Source organism: Canis lupus, chromosome 8, assembly GCF_011100685.1.
Source record: "Canis lupus familiaris isolate Mischka breed German Shepherd chromosome 8, alternate assembly UU_Cfam_GSD_1.0, whole genome shotgun sequence".
Lineage (NCBI taxonomy): Eukaryota > Metazoa > Chordata > Mammalia > Carnivora > Canidae > Canis > Canis lupus.
The window spans coordinates 47792745-47813164 of NC_049229.1; the positions used below are offsets into that span (position 1 = coordinate 47792745).

The following is a 20420-nucleotide window of genomic DNA, read 5'->3' on the forward strand; positions in this document are numbered from 1 at the left end:
ATAAATAAAATCTTAAAAAAAAAAAAAAAAGGAATTTCCTATTAAAAAAAAATCAGGTTAAAAAAAATAAAAATAAATAAAAATAAAATCAGTTAGGTTTGAAGACTGAACTGAGTTAATTTTAAAAATATTAAGTGGGCAGACCGGGTGGCTCAGCGGTTTAGTGCTGCCTTCAGCCCAGGGCCTGATCCTTGAGACCCAGGATCAAGTCTCACGTCAGGTTCCCTGCATGGAGCCTGCTTCTCCCCCTGCCTGTGTCTCTCTCTCTGTCTCTCATGAATAAATAAATAAAATCTTAAAAAAATAATAATAATAAATATTAAGTAATTCACAGTATAAGAAGTACAGAGATCTGACAAAAATCATGAATGTACTACTCTGACAACTCAACTCTGGGGAACACTATTCTAGAATAAGGGCTTTGGGTTCAATCTTTTTCCATCTCAAGTTTTCATGCTTCCTGGATTTTGTCTGTTCCCTTTGGTTGTTGCTATTCCCTAACAAAGATTATTTTTGAAAAATCTCTAACCTTATTTTAGCTGGCTGAAGGGAAAAATTTATTTTTACCTTGGTTAGGACAAGAAAAACAGAAGGGCCTGGAGGTTAGTGAGAGAGTGCTACTCCCTTCCCCCTAGGCTCCTAAACAAATGTCTGGGGATTCATTGTAAAAGGTCACCTTAAAGTGGAGAAGAAAAGGAAAGGGAGAAAACTGCAATCTTTAATAAATGTTTATCTTTTCTTTTTAAAAAAAAAATTATAAAATTTAAATAGTTGATTAAAGGTAAAAATATATTGTTACAAAATTTAACAGATTTAAATGATTTCTGGATCTCTTGACTTTAAGCCCAATATCCTCTCTCCATTTGATCCTACATTTGTCATAGATCCCACTTTCAGGTTTTTCTTTAGCAAGTGCAGGGAGCTCTGGCGGAGGTAGCAGGAGGTGCCCTGGCAGGACCAGGTGGCCATCCCCCCAACTGTGCCCCCCCTATTGCCAGCACTCTCCAAACAGGGCATGTGAGGCGGGTCAGGGGTCTCCCGTGCCCTGCAGGCCCCTTTTCTCGCCCCTTGTCTCTCTGGGGGAGTGCCAATCTGCCCTGAGCTTGGCACCTTCCCAGCAGCCAGCCCCACACATGGCTTCACTCCACTTTGATTCTGCTCAGTTCCCATCTTCCTTCTCCGTAGAGTTTCAGAACCAAGGAGTGAAACTGCAAGAGACCAGCATGACACAGAGATCAGGCTGCCTTGGCCACAACAACAGGAGGCCATCCATCCCCTGCGCTCTCTGCCACCCATATCCCCTATCTGGAAGGGCCCTTGGCCCTGGTCAGGCCCCACCGTTGGGCTCTTCCTCCTCCTGAGACCACCTGTATGAGCTTGGGTACCTTCTCAAGGCTATGTCGATGTCCCACACTGATGAAAGTCATGCCCAGCTGCTGCCCAATGCGGTAGAGCTCACTCTCTACCTCCTCGGTCAGGGCACTGGTGGCTTCATCAAGCACTGAGGGAAGAATCCAGGGGGAAGAGATGGAGTTCTGCCTCTGACCCACCTCTATTCCTCCTCCAAATCACACTCACCTCTGGCTGGTACCCAGCTGGTACTCAAGCTGCTCTTAGGAGACCCCTGCCGTCGAAAGAGCATGGGCCAAATGAGCAGGGGGCTAGGCTTCACCCAGGAAGCCTTCTACAAGCAGTAGGACAAAATCCCCCAGCTGCCTACAGTAAGCGCAGTACTGCCTAGAACCGCTCACAGCAGGGATTCTCACCTCCCCCAAGGATGTCAGCCCCTGAAGAAGTTCACACCTGCCATTTCTCTGCCAGGCAGACTGGGGGTGTTGCCCACTTATGAATGGCAGAGCCTGAGGCACATAAAATCACAAGGTTTCAAGGCTGGCTCCGGCTGCTGCAATGGTGATGCTTATGGACTGGTGTGTAACACATCCAGAGCTGCTCTGAGGATGCCAACCTTGCTGCCGCGTGGGCAGAGCCCTGCCATCCTCTCCTGCAGGGACAGAGATGTCCAGCCATGCACAGCGGTGCTCTCCTACCCATCTGAACACCTCCCCAGTTATACATGAACACACACACGCGCCCTTGTGAGCACACAGTACCTGGCATGCACACTCACCTGCATACTTTGGCTGTAGGTAGAAAAGCCGGGCAAAGGAGAGCCTCTGCATCTCTCCTGGGGACAGAACATCATACCTGAGGAACGGGAGTAAGAGGACTGCTAGACGAGGCTATAGCTTGGCTTTTGTATAGAATGTGTCTAAGCAAGAAGAGGTTCTTGTGGCAGGGAGGCTGGCCCCAGGACAGATGGACATCACCCTCCTCTTTCAACCACTGTCTAGACCTGCTGCCCACATGAGATGAGGCCAAAACATTGCTCCTGAGGGCATGAACATGTCCCTGATGAGCAGCAAATACCTGGAACCCACTGTCTTTCGGGAGAACTGGCTCTGGAGCACCCCGACTCCCTTCTTACCAGTTCCAATCGACTTGCTGGTCCAGACCCTCTGTCCTTGTCACCAAACTGGACTGTAACACACCCAAAAGGAATGCTGTCCGTGAGAGGGCCCATCCCTGCTTCCTGGCATCCCATCACACACATCTCTGAGACAGAGCTACACCCCTGTGGTGCACTAGCAATCCTCCTCAGGCAGAGAGGAACAGCCCATCAACTACATTGTTTACATTTGCTGGGGCATGATGACAAGGAAAAGCAGACTGACTTAGTTTTATTGTCATTTTAAAATTAGATTCGGGGGGATCCCTGGGTGGCTCAGTGGTTTGGCGCCTGCCTTTGGCCCAGGGCGCAATCCTGGAGTCCCGGGATCAGGTCCCACATCAGGCTCCTGGCATGGAGCCTGCTTCTCCCTCTGTCTGTGTCTCTGCCTCTCTCTCTCTCTCTCTCTGTCTCTATCATGAATAAATAAATTTAAAAAAAAAACTTAAAAATAATAATAAAATAAAATTCAATTCAGGGCAGCCCAGGTGGCTCAGCGGTTTAGCGCCACCTTCAGCCCAGGGTGTGATCCTGGAGACCCAGGATCAAGTCCCACATGGGATTTCCTGCATGGAGCCTGCTTCTCCCTCTGCCTGTGTCTCTGCCTCTCTCTCTCTCTCTCTGGGTGTGTCTCTCATTAATACATAAATAAAGTCTTTTAAAATAAAATAAAATTCGATTCAGAGAATGTACCCCCTTGTTGCCTGTAGCTGGCCAACTGCTGCCATCACTTTATACCCCCACTCCCACCGTCCAGGCTCATACTTCTAGTCTGGGGCCCAGGGCAGTATGCCAGCTCTGCTGGACCAGCACTCGCGGTCAGGGCTACCAGGTGAGCTCGGACCTCAGGGACCCTGCCTGTACTCACCAGGCCTGCCAACTCCAAAAACCTCAGGATCCTCTCATCATCAGTAGAACCTGCAAAACAGAGAAGCCTTCCTCAAGAAGTCATCTCCTTCTGGGTACCCAGAATAGATGGGGTACATAATGCAAGGGGGCAGGGGTGGGGGCGCCAGAATCAGGGCTAAGGCTCTGCAGTGACAGGGTCATAGCACTTAATACATAAGGGCCAGGCAAAGGAAGTAACCCTTCCCTTCCTCCAATGGGTGTCTCTCCTCAAGGAGGGGAAGACAGAACAAGATGAGGTCAGGGTACAGACCCCAAAATCATAAGCACTTGAAGGAGGAGAAAAAAACGGACCTCAAACTAGCGGCCTTGCTGGAGCCTCTGCCAAAAGGCAGAGCAGGGGCAATTTAGTTGGGAGGACATGCCCCAAGGAGGCCCAGCTCACCTGAGTCCGGGTAGATCTCCTTCAGGGGATATATCACCTGATAAAACAAAACCACATAGGCCTAAGGTGAGGGCAGAGAACTGGTGCTGTACACAGCCTAACCTTCCTCAGAAACAGCCCCAGGAACTGCCAGAGGCCAGGGTCCTCTCCCCCTGATGACGGTAAGGAACACCCTAGCCAAGGGTCCAGTGGGAGAGGCTGGGCCAGCAGACAGTGAGACAGGGTCACTGCAACCTTTGGATGTGTGGCTGCAGAGAAAGGGTCTGGGAGACTCCTAAGGACCTGGCCGCCAGAATCCAACCTTGGTGTTGAACAAACGTATGTGGTATTTGGTTTTGGCCTCCACAGGTTAACCCTGCCCCCAGGAGCTGCTCTAACTACATGGCCCAATCCATGGATGTGAATAAAATGTTCTTAGAGCCAGGGAGTTCCTGAGCAGGGAGAGCTTTATTACCTCACCTTCGGCCTCGTAACTCTCTAGAGCTGAGACCTGTCATATTGCCAGAGGTCTCAGTTACGGTAGAGGCAGGAGGGGGCCCCAGGCTGACCTGCTCCCGCAGGGTCCCATCAGTGAAGAATGGTTTTTGTGGCAGGAACAGCACCCCATGGGGTCCAAAGTCCGTCAGCATCTGCACTGAGCCTGTAAAGCCCACAGAAACCTCTATTTTGAGATCTCCCAGAGAAAGGAAATGCCTTTCATTTCCTTTCCCTGACAAAAATGCCTGGATTTTTACAGATGCACATACACACACACGTACAATCACACACATGCACACCACCGGGCCACACCGGCTCAGAGGCAGGGAGGGCCGATTCTCACCCTGTGTGCTTGCCCAGAGGCCACCTAGAACCCTGAGCAAGGAGCTCTTGCCGGTGCCTGTGTTGCCCGTGATGAGCAGGCTCTGCCCCTCAGAGATCTTCAGGCTCAGATCCTTGATTAAGGGCTTGTGAGAGGAGGGGGCACAGACGGAGACCCGCTCGAGGAGAAAAGCTGTGTCTGCTGGCTCTGCGGCTGGCCACCCTGGGGCCCTGTGTTCAGAAGATGAGGGGAGTGTGGGGAAGATAAGTGGTGTCAGTGCTGCCAAGGGGCAGGGTCTTCTCCTTGGGGGCCTCACCTCTGGACAAGGGGTTGTTATGGGCTTAACTGTGTCTTCAAAACAGCAGGCAAGTCTCAACCCCTAGTGCCTCAGAATGTAACTGCATGTGAAGAGGAGGTATTTAAAGAAATGATTACATTCAAATGAGGCCATTAGGGTAGAGCTCTAATCCAATACAGCTGATGGCCTTTTAAGAGGAGGGAGACACACCAGGGACGCTCGCGCACAGAGAAAAGGCCAGGAAAGGACATAGCGAGAAGATGGCCATCTGCAAGCCAAGGAGAGAGGCCTCAGGAGAAACCAACCCAGCCAACACCCTGATCTTGGACTTCCAACCTCCAGAACTGTGACAAAATAAATATCTGTTGTATAAGCCACCCGGTCTGTGGTATTTTGCTGTGGCAGCCCAGGCACACTAACACAGAGGTAGGGCTGTGCGGTAGGTAGGGCTGTGCGAAGCCCCATCGTAACTGATCTTAATCACCTAGAGATCACAAATATTCTCCCTACTTCGCAGATGAGGAAACCAAGTCTGGCAGCTAAGTAACTCACTCGGTGTCACGGAGCTGAAGCTGTCTAACTTAAAAACTAGTGGGTTTGCACAGCGCGTTGACCAGCAGGTATAGCAGGATGGGCGTGGTGGTTGTAAAAGGACCTGGAGTTCCTGGCTCTGCACAGATGCCCCTCTCCCCCAGAGAACAGAGCCTCTGGTCTCCTGTGGTCTCCTTACCATCTCCCCAGGCCCAGGCCCAGAGTGGCATAAAGCCTGAATTCTAAACAGGGACAACAGTTAAGGCTTTAGTCCTTAAGGAGAGAGCTGTGTGTAGCCCTGGACCTCAGGCTGTTTCCATTTTCAAAAGCTTACTCTGTGGCCACTGTCCAAGCACTTTCCATGGACTATGGTATCTAATCCTCACAACCACCCTGAGAGGAAGGTTCCATTACTGTTCCTCTCACAGAGATGAAGAAAGTGAGACACAGAACAGTTGGGTAATTAGCCCAAGAAAGCGAGGACACGGGCAGCCCAGGTGGCTCAGTAGTTTAGCGCTGCCTTCAGCCCAGGGCGTAATCCTGAAGTCCCAGGATCGAGTCCCACGTCGGGCTCCCTGCATGGAGGCTGCTTCTCCCTCTGCCTGTGTCTCTGCCTCTCTCTGTGTGTGTCTCTCATGAATAAATAAATAAAATCTTAAAAAAAAAAAAAAGAAAAGAAAAGCGAGGACATGAAACAAATCCTCAGTGCACAGAAAGGTCAGAAACATCAGAGTGCATGCAATGAGACATGGGTAAAGACACATGTGGGTGTGAGCCAGGCCGGGGAAGGAGAGAGCTGGCATACCCCAAGGCGAGGGGCAGGTGGCAGGGCTCAGTGGGAGATACCACTCAGATTTGTTTTCTCATCTCGGGTCCAGGCAGGTGTGTGCACTGTGCTTCCAGCAGCTGGGGGAAGGTGTAAATGACCACAACAGGTGCCAGATGCTGGAACAGATGCTGGAACAGTACCGCTGCCTATGAATACCTGTAACGTGCCTGGCACTAGGCAGGCAGCTCTGGCATCTGCTCCACAAAACTCTGCTGCCCAGCTGGAAAGGGCACGGCTCCAAGGCAAACCCAAGCTGAGGGCACCCAGAGTTGCCTCCACCACCACCGCACTGCCCTGCCAGCCTGGCACCCACCTGTCCATGTTCCACTCACTCTCATCCAGGATCTCGCCACCCCGTAACTTCAGGGACATGTCCAGCAGGGTCTCCTGGAGTTCCCCAATCCTAGGCAAAAAGTGAAAACCTGAGTTTTCGGGGCGGGGCGGGACAGGCAAACATGTTACTCCTTCTCACACCCACTAGCATATGGTTTCCCTCTTTCTTTTTTCATTCAGTTACTTCTCACGGCACATGCTTTCCTCAGGACCTGGAGAGGGGCCGGACACAGCCTTACCTGTGTGTGTAACCAGCCACATCTGAGAGTGTGCTGGAGAGATCGATGAGCCGGGTGAAGCAGCTGATGAGGTAAATGCACACAAAGGCATTCTGCACAGGACAGTGAACAGTGAGCGTAGGCCCTGGCTCCAAGGCCCTGGGCGCCAGGCCAAACGGCAGAGGGGAGGGCCTGAAGGGTCACCAGAAGGGATCCTCACCTTGCTGACCAGAGTGCTAAGCTCTGTGGGGCTCAGGTCTCCATAGACACCACTGAAAATAGGGATGGCGATCACAACGTAACTCAGGATGCTGCCCAGATAGTCAAACGTGTTGACCCCAACTGCAGAGGACAAAAACACCCAGGGTAAGAGACCCAGGGACCATCCTCATGCTCTGAGGGAAGAGGAAGCCAAGGAGGACCAAGCTATTCCCTGGATCCTCGTTCTCCCAAAGATGCTCATGGCAAAGGCAGTGGCTCCCTCTGCTTAATTCCTTCACCACAGCTAACAGTAGTGCAGAGAGACAGCAGGGAGGTGTGCGAAGGGAAGTGGACTACCCCGCTCCTGTGGCTTCTGCCTCCCAGGGCTCCCTCTACCTACTGTACAGCCAGAGCTCCTTGGACATCAGCTCCCTCTGGGTCTGAAGGAGTCTCTGCAGCCTGCGATCTGTCCTTGTGTGCTCCACGTGCCCAGCTCTGAAGAGAAAGGCTGGGATGTGGACAGGGCCTAGAAAGCCTCAGCCGGACTGGGGGACACTCCATCCCTCATTACACTCTCCTTTAGGGACCAAGCTCATGCAAATGGTCTTCATCTCAGACCCTTTCTGAAACTAGCATCCATTCACTGCTTCATTTACTCAGCAGTATTGTCTGGGGAAAGAACATGAACTCTAGATTGGGTAGACCTGGTTCAAATCCTGGCTCTGGCCAATTACTAGCTGGGTGATACTGAGATGTTACTTAAGCCTCAGGGTCTCAGTGTCTTCTGTAAAATGGGGCTAGTAATACCCACAAAATAAGTTAGAGTGAAAATTTCTAGATAGAAAGCATCAGGCTGAAGACGGGCCCTCAATAAATAGCACGTGTTATTAACAACTATACACGGAGCAGCTGCTATGTGGTAGGCTCTATGCCAGTCAGCCAGTGAGATAAACAGGTGGATAAAATAGTCCCTGCCCTTGATCTCCCAGTTTAGGTGGGCAGGCAGACGCACTGCATTTTTCACCTGCCATAGAAAGTGTTAGAGGGACAGAGAAGCCACGGAAGAAGCCATCCAGAGCTGCAAGAACCAACCTGCTTTCCCCAGAGCCCAGAACTTGGCCAGAGGCTGCAGAACCCCAAAGCCACTTAGCGCAGCCCCGGCTCTGTCATCACACAACCAAACCCCACCTCATAGATTCCTGGTATCCTTGGCGCCCCCAAGTGGCAGCAGCTGCAAAATGCAGCAGACATACAAGCGCAAAGGTCCCAGGGCTATTAGACCCAGGTGATCTAAGAACAGCTTCCAACTAACTTCAACACACGCTTGTGGGGCCTGAGCTATTTTTCTGGGGCCAATGATTCCAGAGGTCTCAAAGAAGGAAGGGTGCAGGGACCTGCCCTGACCTTGAGGGAAGGAATGAGATTTCACAATGCTGCTGTCAAGAGATCAGATATTTGTTCTACTTGGACAGTGTTTGTGGGGAGCAGGTCTCCCGATCTCCTGAGACTTCCTTTCCCTCCTATCCTACAGAGACAAAAGATCAGTTTTTGAGACTCTGATCAGCCAACAGGCACTGGCAGAAAGCCATTTTACAGATGGAAAAACAGGCAGAGGCAATGCCTTATAGTCATCACCAAGACAGGAAGCATTCACTTGTTTCATTCTTGGAACAAATTTAGGCCCCATGCTGAGCCACTGGAACAACCAGCTTCAGAAGCAAATACCTGGACCTAAGGATGAGGCAGAGACAGTGAGAGACATGGGGAGAGGGTCATAGCCAAGTGTAAGGACGCTCAGCTCCTGGGTTCGGCGGTGGTGGGAGAGCCACACGATTCACCTTTCCTTTTCTGCCATCTCCACCATCACCTCTGATGAGACCAAAGGAAACTCTCCCCACCTGACTCACCTGAAAAAAGCAGCAGATTCAGCATTCACCCGGATTTGCATGTGCTTGAACCTGGGCAGACCAAAGGGAAATGTGTCCTGACAACGGGCAGTATTGGTCCCCAAGGAAGCAGACCTCCAAAGAGGAACCTGGTTCCACCTTGAAACTGGCTGCCTCAGCCCAGCCCCTCCTTAAGCTGTCACAGGCTGGGAATCCCAGGGCCTGGGTGGGGTGGGAGGAACTCTGCAGACAGGGCAACCCCTCACCTCCCTAGAGGACAGGTGCATCCCTGCCCGTGCCACCTCCTCCCGGGGCCCAACCTGAAGGAGGTCAAGAAGCACAGCACAGGGGCTTGATCTATTGGCTGAGCCAAAATGGGGAGGTTGGAACAGAAACACACAGAAGGCCAAGGGATGATGCTGGCCAACCAGACACAGGTCTCGGTGCTGCTCAGCTATAATCTCAGTAATGCCCCTCACAGTCCCCTCTGAGGGCAGTACAACCATCCCCATTTCAGAGATGGAAAAACTGAAGTTAGGGAGGTTCAAGACTCACCCAAGAGCACAAGGCTAGTAACTAGCACAGGCTGCGATTCAAAGAGGCTGTCTTACTCCCGATCCCATTCCTTAACCATTACGCTCAGCCCAGAAACCTCAAGCAAGAGAGACACACCTGAAATCCCCCTCCAGCTTCTCCTGCTGCACCAGCTTTGCCACGATGGGCCCCATCAACGTTTTGTTCACCAGGGTTCCCAGGATGAAATACCCAAAGATGCTCATAGGCCCGAGCCAGCCTGTGCTGGAAGGCAGAGAGAGGGAGGGTCGGGGGTGTCACATATTCCCGCAGGCCTCAGACCGGCTTCTTGCTCACTTTCAAGTAGCCCTCATCCAATTTCAGCCAGCAGTCCTGTGGGACCTCTACTCCTGTGTGGGGGCATCTGATACCCAGTCTAGGTTGTCAGAGTACCAGGACCCCTGACACTGAAATGCTACATGTCCAAAGGGAGGGTAGGGGCCTGAGCACAGGACACAGGAAGCCTTCCTAGGCTGCAGGTGGGAGGGAGGGAAGACCAGCCTCTTCTGGACCCTGACCTGGGGAGCGCGTTTGAGTGAGGGACCTCGGGGGAAACAGCTGGCCAGGGAGGAGAAGCTTCACCTTTGGAAGCACTGGTAGGTGTAGTAGATGAGGGTGAAGGGGGAGATGATCAGCTTGCTGGCCATGCTGCTGAGCTGCCGGCAGAACCGTTCCACATCCTGGCTGATGCGCTGGTCCCTGGAGCCAAGAACACAGAGTCTTCCAGCACTGTTAGCCACAATCCAGGGGGAAGATGGACCCAGACAAGCACTGGTTTTGCTAGAGGAACTAAGATCCTTTAAGGGCCTTTAAATAGGGTTCTGAAGGGCAGCCCGGGTGGCTCAGCAGTTTAGCACCGCCTTCAGCCCAGGGTGTGATCCTGGAGACCCGGGATCGAGTCTTGTGTCGGGCTCCCTGCATGAACCCTGCTTCTCCCTCTGCCTGTGTCTCTGCCTCTCTCTCTCTGTGTCTCTCATGAATAAATAAATAAAATCTTAAAGAAAAAAATAAATAGGGTTCTGAAGAATTGCTTCACAGGGTACCTCAGTTTACCCCTCAGGAATAGTAGCAAACAAAGGGCCAGTACTCAGGAGTCCTGAGCCGGTTCTGAGTAGCACCAGAGAAAGACCTGAGGGTAAATGAGCTGAGTTTCTGGATGAGCAGGAAAGTTAGCCCCTCTATCTGGCTCCTCCAATCTCTTCTGTGAGCCTGAGCCTGCCCCTATTTTAGCTATCTGGCTGCAGAAGCTTCATATGGGTTGAGTTATGGAGAAGCCTAGAAGAGAAAGATAAGAGGCAACAGGAATCACAAGAATCTCTGCTGCAAAGCTCAGCTTTGGCTGATGAAAGGTCACCCCAGGCAACAAAGTGCCTGGGGTTGGTGACTGGAGAGGGAATGAGCATGAGGAGAGAACTCCTATGGCCCACTGCACCACCAGGGCCACACTGACTCCCATTTCCACTGAGACATGACCTTGGACAAGTCACTTGCATTCTCTGGGCCTTTTTCCTCGCCTGGAAAGTAATAAGTGCTCACATTGGAACACTTGCTACATGCCAGGCGCTGCATATTATGTATTGCATGAATCTCCTTTGAGATATTCTTGAAATAGGAACTCTCCTCCCAAAAAAAAAAAAAGAAAAGAAAAAAAGGAACTCTCCTCCCCATTTTCCAGAAAGGGAACCTGAGGCTCAGGGACAGAATGAAGCAGAATGAAGATCTGAATTTTTTTTTTTTTTTAAATATTTTCTAGTTTTCACTGATTTCTTTTTTTTTGATCAAGGCATTATTTAGAAGCTTATTTTTTTAATCTCCATACACATGGGGTTTTTCTTTTTTTTTTAATTTTTTTTTATTTATTTATGATAGTCACACAGAGAGAGAGAGAGAGAGGCAGAGACATAGGCAGAGGGAGAAGCAGGCTCCATGCACCAGGAGCCTGACGTGGGATTTGATCCCGGGTCTCCAGGATCCCGCCCTGGGCCAAAGGCAGGCGCTAAACCGCTGTGCCACCCAGGGATCCCCGACAAAATGGACAAAAGGGAACCGCTCCTAGTACTCAGTTCCCTATTCTCAGCCCTACAGCTGTTCCAGGGCTCCTCCACAGGCTCCCCTTGCCATAGGGTGCTGATTAATGTTTGCAGGTAACTGCAGAGGGACTCCAGGGGCCTGCCTCAGGGACTCTCCGGGGTTAAGCCGGACCAAGAGGACCCCGCAGAGGGCAGGGGGACTGAAAGGGGGCGCCTACGGGTTATCGACGTCATCCCGCAGCACGTTGAGGGTGTAGTACACGCGGCCCTGGAAGTAGAGGTGGTGAAGGTGCTCGGTGAGGTCCTTTCTCCAGCTCACATACAGCAGGTTGCAGGTGAACTGGTCAAAGCTCTTCAGCTGTGCAATGGGGGAAGCAAGAGGCAGTGAGGGAGAGCGAGAGATGGCTTACTGCAGGTCTCAGCGAGGAGCTCAGCGCTGGCAGAAAGCCTCTGCTGACCGGTCCCAGCCCACTCTGATTATTCTCCATCCACTCAGCACTTCCACTGGCTTAAAGTGTCAAGTCAGGGGATTCTTTCCTCTTATGCTCATTCCTCCACCATGGGCTGAGGGGCTTGCCAAAGCTAAGGCCCTCTGGCCTCTTTATATTGTACTGTCTTATTCTGAGAGCAGGTGACCTTCTGGAGACTGGGGATGGCATCTTCTATGCCATTTATGTTCTTACTTTTGTTTCCCCAAACTTGGAACAGGGTTCTGTATGCGTGCTTAATGCCAGAAGACCCATCAAAAGCGCCCAAGGGTGATGAGGAGGGGCTTCCTGAAGGAAACAGGTAGTACAGGCAGACAGAACATTAGGCGTGAGTCCTAGCAGAGGCCTGACTCTCATGGTTCACCACTGATGGAGCACCTGAATGCTAAGCCCAAGGCAAGGCAAGGACAATAAGCTCAGTGTGGCAAGGAAACAATTACCTGGGTGTGAGGAGTGCTACAGCAGAGGTTAACTCAGTATTAGTTCCACAGAGAAGAGGGCAGAGTTTGGTGGAGGAAACATGGAGAAAGTTGAGGACTTGAAGGAGGTGACAATAGCAGAACCTTGAACAGTGAGCAGGCATTGCCCAAGTGAAGAGGGGTGGGGAAGGAGGAGGCTGTGAGGGAAAGCAGCAGGTGCAGAGGCTGGGAGGGGTGCCATGGCACCAGGCTGAACCACGGCCTCAGCCCCACAGAGAAGCAATAGCCCCCTGGCTCACCCCAGTTTTCAAGTGCTTGGAGTTCCCTGAAGCAAGACTTCTGGAAATGGAAGGGACGAGATCATTTCTGCTGTATTCTGAATTAAACCACAACCTCATGGCCTAGCCCTGGGAGCTTGAAACATCCAAGGAATTGGGACCAAAAGAAAAATCAATGCCCTGTGCACAGTTCTGACCTCCAGTTCCCAGAAAAGGGAGGGAACATACTCCCATAGCTTGATTCCTGCTTCCTAGCATTCTGCTGACCCTAGGCTGGAGAGGAAGAGAAACACAGGGAGAAAACCTTACCATGGAGTTGAGAACGATGAGCATGACAGCCAGGAATGTCAGGGTTTTAAACCCATCCAAGTCTTTGTTTCCCAGGACCCCATAGTACTGACTGGGGATCAAGCCAACCTGGTATATCACCAGTTGTTCTGGGGTGGAGAGAGGGGCCAGAACTCAGTGATGAAGGGTCAGAAAGGCTTCCCCTTGAGTCCTTGCCTTATCAACTCCCCAGAGAGAAGGGACCCCCAAACCAAGGCTGCCCTCCCTCTGGAGCTTGGGATCACTCACTCACCCAGTAGGGCCACAAACAACAGGGTCAGGAACATCAAGGCATTCTGTGATGACCAAGAGGGAAACAAAACCTTCTGTATCTGCAGGAACCGCTGGAGAAATTGCAGATCTAACTTGGGCCTGAAGAAGAGATGTAAGAGAAGTCGAGAGAAACCTAAGAGGGCAGTTAAGCCTTAAGGAGCAGTTACCAAGTTTATCAACATTGTTCTGGGGAGGGGTCCATGCCATGGAGGAAGAATGGCTTATATGAATGCTGAAGGTAGTAGGCTGGAAACAGACCAGGGAGAGAAAAGAACTTCTTTAAGCTGGTAAATGCTATAAAAGGTTATTTACCAAAAATTTACAGCAAAAAACAAAAAAACCAAAACAAACATAGTTAATGAAGAAACTTTAGCCACATCCTCTTTATGGTCACAAACACAACAAGAAAGCCCATCAAGGATTTTAAGGTCCTGGCTAAATCAATAAAGGAAGAAAAATAAATGAAGCAAAAGAATTAAAAGGGAAGAGATTAAATTGTCTTTATTTGCAGATAATGTGATCATTTGTACAGCAAGCAGCAAATCAATAGACAAATGCTGGATATAAAACAAGCTCAGCTAGGAGCTGGGTGGCTCAGTCTGTTAAGCATCTGCCTCTGGCTCAGGTCATGATCCCAGGGTCCTGGGATTGAGCCCCACGTCAGGCTCCCCGCTGAGTAGGGAGCCTGCTTCTCCCTCTCCTTATGCCCCTCCTCCCTGCTCGTACCTGTCTCTAATAAATACATAAAATCTTAAAAAAAAAAAAAAAAGTTCAACTAGATACATGGTTAACATACAAATATCAATAGTGTTCTATACCAACAATAACCAACTGGAAAATACAAAGAAAATAAGATGTCACTTACAAAAGAAATGCTTTAAAACAACTATGAAACATGCAGGAATTAACTTTTAAAAATAACCTATAAGGGATCCCTGGGTGGTGCAGCGGTTTGGCGCCTGCCTTTGGCCTTTGGACCCGGGATCGGGTCCCACGTCGGGCTCCCTGCATGGAGCCTGCTTCTCCCTCTGCCTGTGTCTCTGCCTCTCTGTGTGACTATAATGAATAAATAAATAAAATATTTAAAAAATAAAAAATTTTAGGGATCCCTGGGTGGCGCAGGGGTTTGGCGCCTGCCTTTGGCCTGGGGCGCGTGGCCTGGGGCGCGATCCTGGAGACCCGGGATCGAGTCCCACGTCGGGCTCCCGGTGCATGGAGCCTGCTTCTCCCTCTGCCTGTGTCTCTGCCTCTCTCTCTCTCTCTCTCTCTGTGTGACTATCATAAATAAATAAAAAACAAAAAAAAAAAAACTTAAAAAAAAAATAAAAATAAAAAATTTTAAAAAAGTATATCTTTTTTTTTCTTTTTTTAAATTGTTTTATTTTATTTATTTATGATAGTCACAGAGAGAGAGAGAGAGAGAGAGAGAGAGAGGCAGAGACATAGGCAGAGAGAGAAGCAGGCTCCATGCACCGGGAGCCTGACATGGGATTCAATCCTGTGTCTTCAGGATCGCGCCCTGGGCCAAAGGCAGGCGCTAAACCGCTGCGCCACCCAGGGATCCCTCTTTTTTTTTTTTTTTTTTAAAGTAGGCCCCATGTCCAGCATGGAGCCCAACATGGGGCTTGAACTCACAACCCTGAGATCAAGACCTGAGCTGAGAGCAATAGTCAGATGCTTAACCGACTGAGGCACCCATGTGCCCCACATATTTTTTTAGATTTTATTTTTAAGTAATCTCTATACCCAATGTGGGGTTCAAACTCACAATCCAAAGATCAAGAATTGCAGGCTCTACTGAGCCAGCCAAGTGCCCTAGTATAAAGACATCTTAGAAAAAAAATGAAAGCTCTATTATAGGATGTGAAAGAAGACTTAAATAGAGTTGGCATGACTTAACATTATAAAGACTTCATTTCAAACAAAAGTAGTCTATATAAATTTAATATAATACCAATCACAGAGCAGCCCAGGTGGCTCAACGGTTTAGCGCCACCTTCAGCCCAGGGTGTGATCCTGGAGACCCGGGATCAAGTCCTGCTCAGGCTCCCTGCATGGAGCCTGCTTCTCCCTCTGCCTGTTGTGTCTCTGCCTCTCTCTCTCTCTCTCTCTCTCTCTCTCTCTCTCTCTCTCTCTGTGTCTCTCATGAATAAATAAATAAAATCTTAAAAAAACAACAACCCAATCACAGCGGAACTTCTCTGAGGAACTTTATATGGAAATATATAAAGGCCCATAATAGCTAAGGGCAACTGTGAAGAATAGGAAAGGAAAAGGGAAAAAAAAAAAAAAAAAAAGGAAAGGAAAAGGAGACCCAAACCATCAGTTGTAAGATAATCAGGGGTGCCTGGGTGGCTCAGGTAGTTGGGCATCTGACTCTTGATTTCGGCTTAGGTCGTGATCTCAGGGTCGTGAGATCAAGCCTCATGTCAGCCTCTGCACTGAGTGTGAAGCCTGCTTAAGAGTTTCTCTCCCCAGGACACCTGGATGGCTCACCAGTTGAGCGTCTGCCCTTGGCTCAGAGTGTGATCCTGGGGTCCTGGGATTGAGTCCTGCATGGGCTCCTTGCATGGAGTCTGCTTCTCCCTCTGCCTGTGTCTCTGCCTCTCTCTCTTTCTGTGTCTCTCATGAATAAATAAAAAGAATCTTAAAGAAAAAATAAAAGATTCAAGGAAGGTATGTGCAGAGTGTAAAACCAACAAGAAATTAAAACCTAGAGCATGGGGGATCCCTGGGTGGCTCAGCAGTTTGGTTGGTGCCTGCCTTCGGCCCACGGGGTGAACCTGGAGACCTGGGATCGAGTCCCACGTCGGGCTCCCTGCGTGGAGCCTGCTTCTCCCTCTGCCTGTGTCTCTGCCTCTCTCTCTCTCTCTGTGTCTCATGAATAAATAAATAAAATTTTTAAAAATAAATAAATAAATAAATAAAGTACATAAGATATATGCAGCCCTCAGAAATAGAAACGAGGTTACTATTGAACGTATGATCTCAAAAACACAACGTTGAGCAAAAAGATTTTTTAAAAAGTCACAGCAGGGAAAAAAAAAAAAAAAAACAAGTCACAGCAGGGGATCCCTGGGTGGCTCAGCAGGTTTAGCACCGGCCTTTGGCCCAGGGCGTGATCCTAGAGTCACGGGATCGAGTCCCACATCAGGCTCCCTGCATGGAGCCTGCTTCTCCCTCTGCCTGTGTCTCTGCCTCTCTCTGTGTGTCTCTAATGAATAAATAAATAAAATATTTTTAAAAAAATAAAAAATTAAAAGTCACAGCAAAAACAAAACAAAACAAAACAAAACAAAACAAAAAACATAAAAATAAAAATCACAGCCTATGATCCTTCACAGGAATTCAAAACCTCTGTACCTTTCAAGGTAAGAGTTTTTCAATACACCAGCGGGTGTCTGAGTAAAGGGGGCGAAACGGGATTGAGAAAAAGGAACGAAGGGAGGAAGGTAATAAATTAAAACACAAAGAGGGGCCGTGCAGCGGACCGCAGTGTGTCAGGAGCTGAGGAGGACCAACCCAATCCCGAGCACCGAGGCTCTGAGCGACAGGATCCCGCACCCCGAGCGGGATCCTCCTTCGCGGGGGCCGGGGCTCTTCAAGCCACCCAGCCCAGCTCGCCTCCCCAGCCGCCCCGCTCACCTGGCGCCAGCCCTGGCCGCGGGCCCCCGGGCCGCCATGAGCCGGGTTCCACCCTCGGCGCGGGCCCCGCTAGCCCGGAGTCGGCCCCGGCAAAAAAGTCCAAAGACCACGCCTCCCGCCCAAGAGGGGCGGGGCCACGGCGACCACAGAGACGGGCGGATAGAGAGGACGGCGCCGGGAGACGCGGCCGCTCCCGGAAGCGACCCACGGAGGTCGAAAAGAACCAAAGAGGGCGGAGCGCCACATTCTGTCGACGCGGCGCCTGCAGCGCCCCCTGCTGGATCGGGGAGGTTTCCTTTTTGACCAGAATAGCTGCGGAACGGGACTGTTTAAAGTATTTTAGACTCGGATTTTTGTGTGTGTGTGTGTGTGTGTGTGTGGTTCACTGATTCCTTTATTTATTTAGGAGGTAGGGGGAGGGACACGGGACAGAGGAAATTACCTACAGAGAAAGAGTTGGGGAGGGTCTGCAGGGGCTGGGCTAGAAAGCAGTAACACTGATTCTACAGTTGAAAAGGAGTAGTGCACATTTGTTAAGTACCTGGTGGGAAAAAAAAAAGAAGTACCTGGTGGGAGTCTTGTAATAAAACCTACCTTATGAATAAGTACAGTGGAATACTACTTAGTACATTCATACGTGTTTCTACCATCTTAACATTTTTATATATACAGTATATGATCGGTTTTTATAAACGTACAGCTTGAAAGAGAGATCCTTCTTGTAATAGGTACAGCATGAAACATAAATCCAGCATGGGCCAGCCACATTCCAACTGAAGACCCAGAGTAAGCAAGGCCAACAGCCCAGCCCCCCGCCCCTGCTCAGCCCGGCAACCCGAACCCCCGAACCCGACCGTCCTGGCGAAGTGGAAGCCAGCGCCCCTCTGCACCTGTGGGGAATATAGATGTTTCGTATATTCTCCCAAAGAAGCCACAGTGATCTTCTTTCTTTTTTTTTTTTTTTAAATATTTTATTTATTTGTTCATGAGAGACACACACACACACAGAGAGAGACAGGCAGAGACACAGGCAGAGGGAGATGCCGGAGCCCCATGTGGGACCTGATCCCCAGACCTGGGATCAGGCCCTGGGGCCAAAGGCAGGCACTAAACCGCTGGGCCACCCAGGCTGCCCACCAACTGGATTTAAGTATGATCTCAACTATGAAAATATACATGTAAATACCTGCAAAGGAAAAAGGAATAACAAAATGCCATATATATCATATCATTCATTAATATATTAGCTCATATTTGTAAATTATCTACTAGATAATTTCCAACTGTTTAATCCAGGAGTGGGGATAGTGGGAAACCCGACAGAACACTAAAAATTTTTTAATTAATTCCTTAATAGCAAATATACTGTCAAATTTCTAATTGTCCCCAGCTGTGATTTTTTTTTTTTTTTTTTAACAGTTAAAAAAATCAGGATCCAAGGGTGCCTGAATGGTAGTCGGTTAAGCCTTGGACTCTTGGTTTCAGCTCAAGTCATGATCTCAGGGTAGTGGGGCTCCGTGCTCAGCAGAGTCAGGTTAAGATTCTTTTCCTCTGCCTCTCCCTCTCCCTTTGTCCTTCAGCACTGTGCTCCGGCACTCTCTCAAGTAAGTAAAAGCTTAAAAAAAAAAAAAAAAAATCAGGATCCAAATGAGGTCTACACATGGCAGTTGATTGAAGCATTTTTGGAGACTCTTTTACACTATAGGTTCCTCCTCCACCACCTAAGGCCAACCTCCTAACTGGTTTCCCCACTTAAATTCTTGTTCCTTCTCTAAACCAGTTCCTTCATAGCAGGAAGGAAATCTGCAAAAACAAAGGAGATCAACACCTCACTTAAACCTTTCAGTGCTTCAAAAGGCTCTAGGGCAAAAGAAAAAAAAAGTCTCTAGGGCCTTGGCCCCACCTACCACTCCAACTTCTTTAGGGGCCAGGAAACAATCCTGTTCCCCTCAACATTTCTGTTAATTTTTACTCTTCCTCCGGTCCCCAGCTTAATGTCTCTTCCCCAGAAGGTCCTCTCCTGACCACCCTCTCTAAAGAAAGACTCCATTATTCCCTCCCATAGCACTCCATTTTCTCACCTGATAGCACTTATTGAACATTGTTGTTATACTTTCATTCTGTGTTAACTTCATTAACGCCTCTCTCCACAGACTGTCCGCTCCATGAAGGCACCCACCATGTCTGTGTGTTCACCATGACTCTGTCTCCATTGTCCAAACACACTCAGGAAGGGCACAATAAATATTTGTTGAGCAAAGATGAACTAGGCAACTTCACCAAACACAGGTCAGTGTCTCTGTTCATCCTCTTTTCAGCTAGGACAGAGCTTCCCCCTTTGTACCTACTGGACTCCTGGGCTACTTCCTCATTCTCCTACATAGACAAGGGGAGGACAAACTGGTTAAATAAAACAAAGGGAAGTAACTTGGCAATAACTATCAAATTTTAGATGATGCAGTGGTTTCACTTCCAGGCTTCTCTTAGAAAACTATTTACTCAAGAGCACAAAGGTTAATCACAGGAGTGTTTCTGCAGCATGGTACTTAATTGCGAAATCCCAGAAGCAACCAGAATGCATATCAAAGGAGGACTGGTTAGATAAAGTGTGACACAATCACTTTGTAGAATACACTTTGCAGCTCTTAACAGGAGAGCCCTGTCATCACCAAGATGGTTTAAGAGCATGGACTTCAGAGCCAGGTTACATGGGTTCAAATTCCTACTCCACCACCAAATATCTGTGTGACCTTGGTCAAGGTGCCTCAGTTTCCTTATCTGTGAAATGTAATAATGATTGTTGTGGGAAATAGTACATGTGAAATATGTAAATATGTAACTATGTAAGGTACTCCGTTCCCGGAGGCCAGGATCACACCCTGAGCCCAAGGCAGACACTCAACTGCTGAGCTACCCAGGCGTCCCTTAACTAGCTTTTTAATTGAAAATTTAAACTGAACACGTTCTATGTGCCAGGCGCTAGTTAATTGGGGTGCCTGCCTGGCTCAGTAGAAGAGGATGTGATTCTTGATCTCAGGTGTTAGGAGTTTGAGCCCCACACTAGATATAGAGATTACAAAAAAGGGATCCCTGGGTGGTGCAGCGGTTTGGCGCCTGCCTTTGGCCCAGGATGCGATCCTGGAGACCCGATATCGAATCCCACGTCGGGCTCCTGGTGCATGGAGCCTGCTTTCCCCCCCCTGCCTATGTCTGCCTCTCTCTCTGTGTGTGACTATCATAAATAAATAAAAATTTAAAAAAAAAATCTGGATTTTTTTTTTTTTTTTTTTTTTGAGGGAGGGAAAAGAGGTGCCTCCGGTAGCTCACTTGGTTAAGTGTCTGCCTTTGGCTCAAGTCATGATCTTAAGGTCCTGGAACTGAGCCTAGCATCCTGACTCCCTGCTCAGCAGGGAGCCTGCTTCTCCCTCTCTTCTGTTCCTCCCCCTGCGTGTGCATTCTCTCTTCCTTTCTCTCTCAAATAACTAAATAAAAATC

At 49.3% G+C, this 20420-nt stretch overlaps 1 protein-coding gene across 5 annotated transcripts; it reads right to left on the bottom strand.

Annotated features, from left to right (window-relative positions):
- Positions 1-710: 710 nt before the first annotated feature.
- Positions 711-19337, bottom strand: ABCD4 (ATP binding cassette subfamily D member 4). Of its 5 annotated transcripts, none has more exons than XR_005363527.1 (19): positions 16926-17078; positions 13261-13379; positions 12990-13117; positions 11714-11853; positions 10048-10164; positions 9565-9690; positions 8914-8964; positions 7407-7501; positions 7026-7147; positions 6827-6918; positions 6568-6657; positions 4618-4826; positions 4346-4437; positions 3798-3834; positions 3375-3424; positions 2486-2538; positions 2129-2185; positions 1386-1501; positions 711-1208 (listed from the first exon to the last, which is right to left on the bottom strand). XR_005363527.1 is itself a non-coding variant. In XM_038545262.1 (19 exons), exons 2-19 carry the CDS (start codon positions 13292-13294, stop codon positions 1140-1142), a joined length of 1698 nt encoding a protein of 565 aa, XP_038401190.1. In that variant the 5' UTR covers positions 13295-13379; positions 19007-19337; the 3' UTR covers positions 711-1139. The 5 variants fall into 5 exon arrangements, 4 of the variants coding, with proteins under 4 accessions (XP_038401190.1, XP_038401189.1, XP_038401191.1 ...); XM_038545262.1 differs by lacking the exon at positions 16926-17078 and adding an exon at positions 19007-19337 and having other exon boundaries at positions 2129-2205; XM_038545261.1 differs by having other exon boundaries at positions 2129-2205.
- Positions 19338-20420: the final 1083 nt, after the last annotated feature.

Coding starts and splice junctions, on each gene's coding strand:
- ABCD4 (XM_038545261.1), bottom strand. CDS start 16,963: ATGGCGGCCCGGGGGCCCGCGGCCAGGGCTGGCGCCAG. Junction 6,919..7,025: donor TTAGCACTCTGGTCAGCAAG/GTGAGGATCCCT, acceptor TGTCCTGTGCAG/AATGCCTTTGTGTGCATTTA. Junction 4,438..4,617: donor CCTCTGGGCAAGCACACAGG/GTGAGAATCGGC, acceptor TGGGCTTTACAG/GCTCAGTGCAGATGCTGACG.